Source organism: Macrobrachium rosenbergii, chromosome 40 (assembly GCF_040412425.1).
Source record: "Macrobrachium rosenbergii isolate ZJJX-2024 chromosome 40, ASM4041242v1, whole genome shotgun sequence".
NCBI classification, from domain to species: Eukaryota; Metazoa; Arthropoda; class Malacostraca; order Decapoda; family Palaemonidae; genus Macrobrachium; species Macrobrachium rosenbergii.
The window spans coordinates 27,616,130-27,630,321 of NC_089780.1; the positions used below are offsets into that span (position 1 = coordinate 27,616,130).

The window sequence follows — 14,192 nt, forward strand, 5'->3', positions numbered from 1 at the left end:
CATATATAAAAATGACATTTTTATAATAAAATAAAGTTTTATATATACTTACCAAATAATTACATGATCGGAGCCCGCCTTCCTCCCCTTTCATGGACATAGAGCATAAACGAACTGAGCTCCTTAGCTAAGTTGTACCTATTCTTCCCCGAAAGTGGGCGGGGCAACATACCTACACTCAAAACAAAAGAGCGCTACCGCGAATTTTGAATTTTGAGCTGCCGCGTAAGTAGAAACTATAGCTATGTAATTATTTGGTAAGTATATATAAAACTTTATTTTATTATAAAAATGTCATATCTGCATTAGGTTGCATAATTTTCAATTGCTCTTATGCCTGCTTTGTTTTATTTGGCAGTAATGCAAAGACCCGTGGAAAACTGCTACCTTTAACTTGTACATGAATGGAAAACAGTTGAAACCATTATTCTGGCACAGTTTTTAAGGTTCCATCACACGACCAATGACGATATGATTCTGTATCCCGAAGAGCACTTTATGATGCAAATACGAGTAAGCTCTGTTGATCCTCCGCACCCAAATCATATCTCAGAAACTGTTTGCCATTATCAAATTTACAATATTCGTCAAGTATTTCAAAACCATGTATAGATTTGATTGATTATGAAATTTAGGTCTTGAAGACCAAGCACTGGAACCCATCAGGATTATTCAGCACCATGATGGTGAAATATATAAGTTAATGATATGATTGATAATGAATTGGTGAATGATGACATAATAGTAAAATGTATAGCCACTGGGTTAGCTGGAAATCCAAGGTTTTTTTGTCGGCACCTTTGAATAGTCCTTGAAAGTTGGGGCAACCTAGGAAGTTGATAGCAAGTATTTTCTGTTAGTTGCCTAAACCCTGCCACTATTATGCTACGCAAACTTGCTGCTTTGTTTTCTGCTGCTTCAGGCTTAATTTCTGCAACTGCTTTTCTAGCATTTAATGAATCTACATCAGCTGGATGAAGGTGCTCAGTAGAAAATTAATTTTTGGCTCATTGTTTTCTGTTACCATGTGAATTTGCACTGAACACAGCCTTCTTTTCTTACATCTCCAGTAATCTTTTCCTAGTTTTGTATCACTTGAATGAAAACTGTTGATGTAATTACTTTCATCAACTACATTTCTTATGTTCTTGGTCGACATAATGAACTTTGCCATTTCGGGATGGGGAAATTCAGAAAGTTTACATTAAATTTTAGCAATTTGTATGTATAGTACCAGACTTAGGAGAGAGAATGAGTATACTGCGTTATCATGAGGTTTTAACAATACAATAACAACTTTTAACAGAAGAAAAGAGAATGGTAATAACAATCCTGTAACTAGGCTCGTTAAAGGAAAGAGAATGGTAATCAGATGCCTTTAACGAGGCTCATTATAGTTTTATCTAAGAGTATGAGAACGGTAATAAGATGCCTTTAACAAGGCTCATTATAGTTTTATCTAAAGAGTTTGTTCACAATTGGACAAAAAGTCATTGGACAAAAAAATCATTGGACAAAAAGACGTAGGACCAAAAGATGTGGACGAAGCAACGTTGGATGAAGTGACGTCGGATGAAAATCGGGTCATGTCAGCAAGCATGGGCTGAGTCACTTATTTTATGCATCTGAAAGAATGTTATTTACTTTATGAAGTCCTCAGACATTTCAAGTAGTTGTGGAATGTTTTTAAGATTGCCTTTGTTCTTTTCACCTTTCATTCTTTTGTTTTCTTTGTAGTATGTGTCATTTCATTCACATCAGACTCAGCATTAAAAGCTCAGATCCAGTTCATAACAAAGGACTCAGTATATGCACTGGAGTACTCAAGTCATCTCCAAACAGAACCCTACATGTTGAAAGTGCAACCCTCCTCACTCACTCTCTCTCTTCAGACAAGTGACTTACCAACCAAAGAGGTTTACAAGAGATATTTTTTATAAGCAGCCATCCATCACCATTCATATAATTAGAGGTAGCAGAATATTTGGGCCAGTAATATAAACAACACAACACTTTCACCAGCACTAGAATTTCCTCTTCTTTGTATTAGGTTTAAAGTGTGTACCTATATCTACTAGTACATTGTCTAGAAATTATACTGTACATACACACCACCCATGAACATCATAAGCAATGCAGTAGAACACATTAGGGCTCATATTTTGTATTCTATACAGGTGGATCCAAATCTCCCGTTGGTGTAGGACTTGCTGCAGTTTTGTTTAATGAAACAAGCTAGTTTACTTTACCCAGAGTTCTTCCATTTTTACAACAGAATTTTCTGCATTATGGCCAACAGTTAAGATTGTTAAAAGCATACTGCCACATAAATCTAATTTTCAGTAACTTTAGAAAGGCTTTAGATGACCTTCAGATTTTTGTCTTGAAATCCTTTTTCCCAAGAAGTTAATTTCTTATAAAAATTATATATAAAGATTGTAAATATTGAGATATGTTGGGGCCATACCTGTGTAGGCACTGAAAGAGTTGAAAGTGCTGGTAAAGCAGCCAAAGCTGCAATCACTATCACTGTGTTGTTTTAAGTAAATGACAGACATGGAATAATGAATCTTACAAAAACAAAAATAAAGCAGGTTAAACCAGCTATTGGTTTGTGGTGTCTTTGAACTGGTCACACACTTCTGACCCATGAGCAATAGTTGAATGGCCCTTATGATTTATGTCCCAGAATGTGGAATAACACTGCCAATTTAACATGCCTTTATTGACTGTCCAATTTTGAACCAGCAAAGTTTATCAGAATCTTCAATATTTTCAGTTTGTCCGACCTTTAAATATTTAAGGAGCTGTAATAAATTAAATAAGACATAATTAAGTTCATCACGGACAAACCCTTCAGGCCAGCTGTATGAATTTAAGAATGTTAACTTGGTTGTCTTATCAGTGTTTATTAAAAATATTTACTCTATTACCTGTTCTAGAACTCTATAGTGATACTCTACTTAAGGTATTTTTGGCTATCTGGTAAGGCTTTACTTAAGGTATTTTTGGTTATCTGGTAAGGCTTGCAATGCCTACAGTTTAGCTTTGTAAGACTCATAAATTTAGTAGCAGTTGTTGTGATAAGGTTTGTTTCTGTCTTGCATTGTAGTTACAAGAAGTGTTATTAGAGGCATTCTAAAATTACTTATGCTGATGTTGGTTACTTCTGACTACCAACAGATCAAAGAGAAGGCACTAACCATTGCTAGATGAAACAATTCCATTTACATTTGAGACAGATTCACCTAAGTGAATTCCCCTTTAAGGGTGCAGGAATTGTGACCTGAGCTGCTCCAGCTTTCATAACCAAAACTTTTGTGTTATAGTTTTTTTTTAGTAAGTCTTTTAGAGACAAAGTTTCTGATGCTTGATATTAGTCCCAAGAGCTCTTGGGCATTTCCACAGGTCTCCCTTAGCCAGGTCTGGGCTTTTCAAGAGCTCAGTCCATTCCGCTTAAGTAGAGATTCTGGTTAGTTGTTAGTTATAAGTAATGGTTTTGAGGTGAAGCGTGAACTTTTGAAAACAAATTTTATTTTGTTTAAACAATATACGTATAGTGTGAGTTTCCACTTCCTATCTCTATGATAATTTTTTGCTGCTCATGGAGCAATAAGTGAGAAGTCCAAAACCTGAAATAATGGGACATGTACTACTAGCTGACTGCCATTTTCTTTTTAAGGACCGAGATGTCTTGAATTAATGGCTTTGTATGGAGAAGTTAATTTTACTTTTAAAAAATTACATTTTGTTGCTTTAAGACTGGTTTCAGTTTAATGAATTCCAGATGCCTTAGTAAGGCTGGGTTCAGTTTAATGATTTCCAGATACCATAGGAAGGCTGTGAAAAAAATTTTTTTTTTTTTTTTCACCACATTCGGTAAAAGTAAATTTTAATTGTTATGAAATGAGTGGTAAAATGCAGCATTAGGTATATATAAACAATATTTCCCAAACTCCTTTATTTATATTTTCAAAGCATGGTATATTATAATATTAAGTAGCGTGTTTGTTTAAGCGTTTAAAATTATGAGGCTTCTGTCATTATTCAGAGGTACAGTAGGTTTCTTAGCCCAAGTGAATAGCTAAAATTCCCAAGATAGAAAGGCTACACTTTGCAGTCTGACTCCAGCTGTTCTGAAAAACAAATTTAAAAATGTCTTTTACTGATTTTAATTTTTTTAATAATTTTTAAGTTCTGCTTTTTAATAAAAATAATTACCAATAAGGGTGGAGGATAACTTACAATATGCTACGCATGGCGTATTGTAGATAGTATTAAAAGTTCCTTGCAGTCCTTTTAGTTCCAACTGCATTGGTTTCTGCATTTTACTCTTCATTTGTTCCTTCAGGATTGTTCCAATCTAGCTGGCCAATGTCTTGTGACTTTATCCAATTTTATTTTATACCTTTCACTTAAGAACGAATCTTCAGGCAAGCTGTGAGAGTCAAGAAGCATGACTTACTGTTACCTATAACCAACTGATAATGAATGAGTAAATAATTTATGGTACATAAAATAGGGGAAACAAAAATAACCAATTGATAATGAATAAGTAATTTATGGTACATAAAATAGGGAAAACAAATACAGTATGAAAATTGAAGCTATATATGTATTTAGCAAAAGTTATAGCATTTTTTTTTTATGAAATTAACCTCTCATCATTCACATTTTTTTTGCAAATGTGTGACAAAAAATATTTTTAACAATTTTCTTTCTTAGATGTTCTACACAGGATAATTATATGGTGGAGGTAACAGTAGTTTACAGAGAATAGAAAATGCCAACCATTATGTTGTTATAGTCCAAAATGCCAACCATTATGTTGTTATAGTCCATAACAACTTCAACTTTCTTAATGATATTTTGTTGTTTTTCAGTTTCCACCATACTTGCACTGTGACTCATTCTTTTCTTTTGTCTTTCCATGTCATTGCTATAACTTCTGAACTCTCCACAGAATCTGAAGATGAATGTTTACTGGTATTTTCATCTGAATTTATTAGATCTTTATGGTTATTGCTACTATAGTCGTTTTTTTTTCATCTGTCCACCCGCCTGTGGTGCTCGCGCATGGTAACACTGCAGCCGGGGCTTTAAATAGTTACGCTATGTGTAAGTTTTATGTAAATAAAAGGATATCTGGGTGTACATTTGCAACTGAAAAGTGTTTTAATAATTTACTGTATGTGAATTACACCGTTAATATTTGAAATAGGATATTGTTGTTATTGTTGAATGTAAGCTGCCTTTTCTGGGTGGCAAATGGAACAGCCAGGCGCAGTGGCAGGAAAATTGCTTCTCTCGCTGTTCACTGCGGCAAGATGTCAACTTTATTGGACCACACCTACTCTGCTATTAAGCTACGTGTTACTTCATTACACGTAAGTATATAAATATATACTTTTAATTTTTATAAAGTGCGTTTAGCCAGATACGGGTGGAGTGTGCTGTTCCGTCCCCCTCTTTCCCTCCCTCCCTCCAGGACCGTAATGCAACTTACTCGATTGATAAAACATCTGTTCACTGCTTCATTTTCATGGAGAAGTATTCGTTTTTCATCATTCATTCTCGAGACAATTTTCCAGCCAAGACTATTAGGGTGGTAATCCCTTAATCAAAGGAGCCTTACATTTGTTTACATATTCATTTATTAATAACATGTAGCCTAGCACTGATACGTCTTTTTAACATAATTGTAACGTTAAATAAGAGGAGTAGCTACAAATGTGTTTCAGTCAACTACGAGAAGTGAGGAATTACCATAGAATCATGCAGCGGCAGCAGACACTTTTATGTAAAAAAATCCTTAATTGTTTTTCCTTATAACTCGACTCGTCGTAAAGATATTGTCAGCAGTGTATGATTACCACCCTAATATTCTTGGCTGAAAAATGGTCTCGGGAAAGAATGATGAAAAACGAATACTTCCCCATAAAAATGAAGTGGCGAACAGATGTTTTATCAATTGAGTGATATGCATAAGTTGCATTACGGTCCTGGAGGGGGAGGGAAAGGGAGACGGAACAGCATACTCCACCCGTAGGCCTATCTGGCTAAAATGCACTTTATAAAAATTTAAAGTATATACTGATATACTTACGTGCAATGAAGTATTGCACGTAACACATAGCTTAGTAGCAGAGTAGGTGTGGTCCAATAAAGTTGACATCTTGCCGTAGTGAACAGCGAGAGAAGCAATTTTCCCACCATTGCGTTTGGCTGTTCCATTCGCCACCCTGAAAAGGCAGCTTTCATTCAACAATAATAACAATATCCTATTTCGAATATTAATGATGTAATTCGCATACAGTAAATTATTAAACCACTTTTCAGTTGCAAATGTACACCCAGTTATCCTTTTATTTGCATAAAACTTACACATAGCGTAACTATTTAAAGCCCCTGACGCAGTGTTACCATGCGCGAACACCACAGGCGGGTGGACAGATGGAAAAAAATAGAGCATAGTTTCTTTTTCCTTTCTTTATGTGGTGAAAGTGAAAATGTATATCAGAAGGCTCCCAGGCCATATGACACCTAGAGCTCTGATCATAAAAATAAACAATTCCCACTGCCATCTATTGAAAAAATGAATGCTCGCTAGTGGGAGAGGAAGGATAGAAAATCAGAGTGCATCAAAGAACAAGTACAATTGGATCATAAAAATAAGTAGAGATATTTTATGGAGATGAATGAGCTCTCTCATGATGGTAAGAAAAGTACATGGTCATTGTTCACAAGTATACTCAGGATAGTAAGGGAAGGGGTTAATATACAGTTTTTACATTTTGTAAGAGAAAAATGTTAATATTTTTTTCAGTGTGTGCCCATCCAAGGTAGAGGATTTGACACGGGTGGTTATAAGTGCGAATGTATTCAAGGGTTTGAGTATCCTTTTGAAGATCCCATCACATACTTCGATGGTCAGTTGATGGAGGCAGAGTTTCTGAATATTGTCCGTGACAAGAAGACTAGGTAAGTAAATTTGTATTGTGTGAAAAACTACCAAGTACTGTAGATATAGTGAAAATATTACTCAACAAAGGTCAGTAAAACTTTAGAAAAGGTTGAGCATTTTAACTATCAAGTGAAAAAATTTTGTCTCAGTTCCCAGTCAGTGATTAACAGTATAAACTTATGGATGTCACTAAAAAAATGAGTTCCAGTTTTTGCAAGCGGAATCCATATGAGTAATAAGTGGGGAGGGAGGGAGAAGCTGTCAAATATATTACAAATACATATAAACATGGACTTTTTACCAAATTTTGGGTTAAGGCTTTACAAGTTTTCACCCCTTGTCATTACATACAGGCATAACAGATTTTTCATTATCTTATATGCAGAAGGATAATAAGAGGACAGTAAAGCAAGCACTGTGATTGACTGCCATAAGCTGTTGGGAATTTTGTATGTTCAGTTACCCTTTCTTCATGATGCCTAATTTTACAGTGCAAAGACATATAAAGTTGAATGATGTGCAATGCAGTCAGTATGCATGAGTGTTAGCACAAATCTACATCATCATCCACCAAGAACAAAAATATAAATAATATAAATGTTCTTATATGCCATAAGTATTTGGGAAGTATATAAAATAGACATGATTTTAAACTTTTGAAAACATTAATTTATTAAACTATTTGTTGGCATATAACCTTTAGGAATTTTGAATTAATATGGGAATGTTTGGTGCATTATATTATTCCTTTTTTAGTAATACAAATGTCCACTTTTTATAGTACTTGTGTTTCAGAACTGCTCTTATGAATTCCATACAAAGAAGAAAGCTTTTTATTTTACTTACACCTTGCTGCTTGATTAGGTATATATAATATAAATTATATACTACATTGCTTGATTTGGTATATATAATACAAATTATATACTTAAACAAGTGATAATTGATATTATGTAAGGATGATTGTGACTACCTTGCTACACCAAGTTGCTCTACACTCGTGGGTCAGTGGGATCATTTGTTTGCTGAAAGTTTTTAATTTTTCCTCTTTGTCCTTAATGGAGAAATTGATGTAGTGAGTTGTTACCTTGCAAAAAAATATTCATTAAACTAAATGTTTGTGTGATTAATGAATGTTGGATAACAGGTACTTGATTGTCCCAGGAGTATATTAGCTAAGATGAACAGTTCCTTGGTATACTGGTAAGTGGAGCCATAAATTCAGCCAGAGACAGTCAAAAGATTGACAGAATTTGCAAGCTTATCTGCCATGTAAACCAGTTTGTTTGTTCAACAGTGCAGTTCCAGAGATTACAAATACAGTATTGCCCTGGGGTTGATAATGTGCTGAAAACATTTTTTTTAGGAGGCACATGAATAAATTCTATACTATAGTATTGAGTTTGTGACAGACTCCAACTTGTGTCTTTCAGTGAGGGACTTCTATTATGTTACCTGTTTCACAGTGTGACACAGGTCATAAACATCTGGTTTTTCTTTACGGAGTCACCCTTGCCACAAACCCTCTAATCAGACATTATTGAGAAAGTTTGTGAAGAGATGTAGATAAAAATTTAATACAAATAAAGGAAGAACAGACAGTATACACATCAAAAATTATTTCTTGGGTCACCTTGCATGTTCGGTTTACGTCGCCAGTCCGATGGAAGGCTAGAACTTAACTTACTATGGCTCCAAAACAGCAGAATGGTCAAAATTTGGAGTTTTTTTTATGAAAAGCTCAAACAAAATGCAGGTTCAATCAAAATGCAGGTTATGTCGTTTTTAAGACACCAAAAGAATTAAAAGTAAGGTTTTCCTACGATTTTTGATGATGTCTTGGGCATCTTTCGGTTACGTTGCGGCATAGGAACAGAACCCTTGACATAACCTGGGGACTGCCTGTACTGATGAATAAAAAATTACCTGATTTCTCAAATCCATGTGAAGCACTAACAGATGTAAAGGTTGGTCTACGATAAAGCTTATAAACAAAAGTACATGATTTGAAAGAAAAAAATTGAAACATGGCACTCACTCAAAAAATAAGAAACAAAATACTGATGGATACTGTGAAAGTGGTCTATCCGTCAGATTAACAAACAGACCCAGCAGTTGGAAATATAATAAAGGAAAATAGCCATGAATGACCTAAGTAATTAGCATTTTATTTTACGAAAGTTCTATAGATCCCCCAACTGTCCTTGTCATTTAGGAGTAGAGTTTTAAGTATAGCTCTGAAGATGGCATCTTGTCAAGATGACAGCTAGGGATGAAAACTGGAAAGTGTTTTAACAAAGTGAAGAGCTAGTTTTCAGGATGTGGGTAGATACAGGTCAAGAGAAAGAATTAAAGAGGTAAAAACTGTAATGGAATTTTGTCAAAACTGATGGACATGTTCAAGAACCCAGAGAAAAGATAACATACGAGAGGGAGAAGGTGAGACTTAGATTTATTATGATGAAAAGTACAGATGCCGAAGAAAGGATTGCTCTGTTTTACCTGGTGAGGTTTGCTTAACACAGCATAGATTAGATTGCTGTAAGCTAATTTAATGGTTAAGAGATAAATGAAGGCCAAAGGAGCTAGTCATAAGGATAGCATGGAATTGAATGACGAGAAAGACGAATGTATTTTCAAATGAGTGTCAGCAAATATAGAATCAAAAAGGTTGTGTTAGAAACTACTGATAAAAGGTATAGAAAGGCTAATTGAAAAGAAGAAAGCCTTCAAGGCCTGGAAGAAGATATAGTAATGTTAATTGAAGAGAAGAAAGCTTTCAAGGCCTGGAAGAGGATAGAGATGTATGCAGGGAAAAGAAGAGGAAGGCTAAAAGACAGGTGGCAGTTGCAAAGAAGGGTAGTTGGGAAAAATGGAGTTAGAATCTTAACACACAAGGAAAAGAGAAAGTATTAAAAATAGCAAGGTTACTGATGAAATGGAAAGAATTAAGTTGGACAAAGTATGTAAATGATGAAAATAGAGAATTTCAGGTCAGAAATAAAGATGTGCTGGATTGATGGAGACAGTATTTTGAAGAACCTCTAAATGAAGAAAATACTGTAAAATTAACTTCGGTATGTAAAAGGTCCAGTAGATAATTTAACAGATGAAGAGGTAAAAGGGACCTTTGGGAAGATGAAAAAAGGAATGCCCCAAGACCATCTAGAATAACAAGTGACTTAATAAAAGCAGTACGAGAGCTGGTTGTCCCCGAGCTTACTAGAGTACTGTATGTGGAAACCTGATAAAGGTGCTCAGGATTATGAAATATAATATGTGAAGTAAAAGATTTTTCCTGCTCAAAATGTATCACAAGAGCAAATGGGGAAGAGAGGAGAATTGAGAGCCCTATTGATGGTAGGTCTATGAAGAGGTAGAGCATTTCAGTTACCCAGAGGTTATCTTGAACTGTGAAGCAGGAGTTGGAAAGATCAGTAAGAGTAACTGCAGCATGGATGCAATGAAGAGGTGTCTAGATTATGGGTAAATAAAAATGTCCCAATACCACAGAGCAAAATTTACAATGTGTACATAAGGCTGTATGACTCAGCACTAATATGGACACTTACAAGTAAAGTAAACCCCCCACAAATAGGTAAAATCAGCGAATACTTAAAACCCCACTCAAGACACTTAGAACCCTATTTTGATAGTTCAAAAAGAAAGAAAAAAAAAAACTAAAAATGCTTATACTTGAGTATTTTAATAGTTTTATCACAAACAGTGCATTTAGTCATGAAAATATGAAAATACAGTAATTAGTGAATATTTCTCAGTGAAAAATACTGTGAATGGGCGAATTTTCCACGAATAATGTGTATATATGTTCCATAGAGAAGTCCGTGAATAGGTGAGTCTGTGAATCGTGAGACCACGAATAAGGGGGTTTACTGTACATATAATCTTCAGTTTTGAACAATTAGAATTGATAGTAATCTTTCCAGTCTTCCTTTGCATTGTTCGATTACTTTGGAATAAGAAAGAAATTTGTAAGAGTACATGAAATTAAAATTTCTTGTGAGAGAAATAATTGGTGATCTTTCAGTTAATGAGCAATTTGTAAGAGTACATGAAATTAAAGTTTCTTGTGAGAGAAATAATTGGTGATCTTTCAGTTAATGAGCAACTAGTTCCAGTATTGAAGGAATTTAGTGTAACTTAAATAATTAGTAGAATTTATTACTAAATTTGTTGAATTATTGTATTCCTGGGGACAAAGTGTCAAGGGGAACTATTTGTTCTCAGTATTCAGAAATGAGCATTATGGGAAATATACTTGGGCACTTGTGTTTTTTTGGAGCAATTATAATGAAAGTTGTTATTCTCAAGCAATTTTCTTTTCAACAGGTATGACTTTTTGAAGTGTCGTGTGGCTGGAGCAAGCAGCATTGAGAGTAGTTTCGTAATAATTGTAACACTACTTGTCCTGAATTTCATTTTCCGTCGGCACTAGGTGCATAAAAGTGTAGGAACTGTAGTGAAAAGTAATTTTATATAAGTGATGAATATTGAATTTGGTGAAAACAAATTTTTTTTTTTTTTTTTTTTTTGAAGATTGACTTTCATTTTCTCTTCTTACTGTCGTGGGACCATACTGTACCTGTACATGTATGGACAACTTTGTTTTAGGTATGGATAAACTGATTAAGTTGTTATAGATGTTAAATGAAATGTAAATATCTTTTACTGAGGTCTATCACAACATTGTGTATGTCACAATAATAATTGCCAAACATTTTATCACTGTTTCTGTAGATAGATTTTCTTTTTTGTCAGGCTTGAAGATATCTGTTAATAAAAGTAAGGCTTCCTTGAAGTTGCCTCCACTGGTTTTCTTATGTCAAATTTGAAGAGATATGTTAATCAAGTAAGGCTTTCCTGAAGAAAGTTTCAGTCTTGTGCCTTGTGCAGTACTGGTAATTTTTTTAAGTGTTTGTATTGTTCTATAACAAATAATGTATTTTCATAATTCAGTATTAATAACAGTTTCCTTTGCAATACAGGACAAATTTAAAAATTCTCTAAGGGCTAAATTGTATATATGTTAAAATTTAAGACTTAATGCTACTGTCATTTCAAAGTTATACTGATCAGTATTTAGATCTGGAATTAAACATTTGTTAATCATTTTCATACTGTAGAATCATTTGTTTTGATGATGCTATTTTTAATGTCACATGTATAATTTACTTAAAATTGTAATGTGGGATTATTGCTTAGGTAGTTACAAAATCCATTTAACGTTTTTGGGAAAAATGATTTACCTTGTCAGACTTTCACTGTCAAGTTGCTTGACATTTGAGATCATATAATTGGCAGTTGGAGAATCAGAAGCTTGAGTTTTAGAGCTATATCCAAGGAAATGTTCCAAATAATTCCTGGAGATAATTTTTGTGAGAATTGAAATTGAAATTTATTTACTGTGTTAAAAAAACCTTTTTGTATATTTCAGATTAGATTATTTTTCTATTTTACAATAGCTACTGTAAACAAAACAAAAAACTGTCCATGTGCTTGGAAGCTGTAAGTGTAATATATTAGTGAAATATACACACAGTTACAAATTCAATCCGTCCAGTATTTAGTGACTGTATATGGTATAATAATGTAATCCGTCCATTAATAACTGATTGACTATGTATGGTGTACAGGTTTGAAAAGTTTTGACTATGTATGGTGTACAAGATTGAACAGTTAAGATATTGTTACAGTTAATCAAATATTTTTCAAAACTTAGTTTAAATGAAAGTATGATTTTTGGTACATTTGAATAGATGTACTATTTTTGTTTTCTTTTTTTCAAGAATTTTCCTAAACTTTATGGATTTTCTGTTTTGTACCCTTATGGTTTCCAATTTAATAATACTTGGGGCCCTTATAATTGATGTTTAGAACCATTAAGCATTCCGTCCTGCCGAGTATAACGTTTAAAATGTATATATAGTTCAGTGGTAATATTTTTTTACATTTTTATGCTAATTTCATAAGTTTACTATATTAATAATAAGGAACTTTATTGTATTTACAGTAGTGCTGACTGAAGCATTTCTTGAAGAAATAAAAGACAAAAGGGTGATTAATGAAGTGTATGATTTGTCTTTGGAAATTACTTTTTTCTTATACTTAGTTCATTAACTTTAATTTTCTCCTCATATTTTACATTTGTTCCTACCCATACACAAACCCTTGGTCTTTGCATAGGGGATTTACTTTCAGCGCAAGCTGGAGCTGGCCTTTTAACTAAAAACAAGGTGGATGTTGGTAGTAGGCTACCGGTGGTAGGGGAGGAATCCCCGCCATGTATTGGTACGCATTCACTTTTCCTTTTGGCCGTGCCTGAGACAGACATGTCTCTTTTGCTTGCTGCCTGCTGTTTGACTTAATTCTTAATTATTCTTTTCATTGTTGAATATAATTTTTGTTTTGAGATTTTTTTGCCTATTTTGAAATAATTCAACAAGTTATATTGTTACATTTTACTTTTGCTTTCTTGCTGCATAGTTATTCCTACACAGTTATGCTGCATAGTTATTCCTACACAGTTATGCTACATAGTTGTTATAAACTCGTTTTAGCCTTTCTCTTTAATTCCCCTTCTAACTTGGTTTTGCCTTTTGATATACAGTAATGCAAACCCAGCTTGGTCTTGGTGTTTGTTCTATTATTGTTATCTTTTTTCTTGGTATTTGTTCTATTATTCTGTTCTCTTTTTTCTATTACACACCCAAGGAGAGAGGCCTCTCTCTTGCCACCAACAATTCTATTTTTAGATGTCTTCTCAACCTCATTTTATCAAACATCCTTATTCTACATCTTTTTTTCTGTTTGTCCTAAAGTGTTTTCTCTCTGAACAAACAGTTTTTTTTTCTTTCGACTACACAATTACACACAATGTTCTTTCAACTACACAATTACACAGAATGTTATGTTTTAGTCTTTCAGATGATGTAGAGCTCGAGAGGCATTGAGACCGAGGACTTGCTACAGTGTGGTGGTTTTGAAATCTATTGTACAGTAAGTTCCAAAAGTGAAGCTACAAATTTCAAAATTGATCTTACTTCTTTAGAAACTCTTGTGGGGTTGCCAGTTATAGCCTCCTCGCACTAACCTGGCGGAGAAGCCCCGCCCACCATTGTAACTGCATAGATTGCAGGATTCGTCAGTATTGTATCTATTTTGAATTTAATCATTAACAAGCATACAAAATATAGCATATCATTACAAG

At 34.0% G+C, this 14,192-nt stretch overlaps 1 protein-coding gene across 1 annotated transcript in view; it reads left to right on the forward strand.

Moving 5' to 3' along the window:
- LOC136826378 (uncharacterized) overlaps positions 1-13,047 on the forward strand; it is a 102,263-nt gene extending 89,216 nt beyond the window's left edge. The window contains exons 13-14 of the mRNA XM_067083637.1: positions 6,827-6,981; positions 11,315-13,047. Coding sequence (XP_066939738.1) covers positions 6,827-6,981; positions 11,315-11,420 — 261 coding nt within the window. The 3' untranslated portion in view covers positions 11,421-13,047. The remainder of the gene's footprint in view (positions 1-6,826; positions 6,982-11,314) is intronic.
- The last annotated feature ends 1,145 nt before the right edge of the window (positions 13,048-14,192 follow it).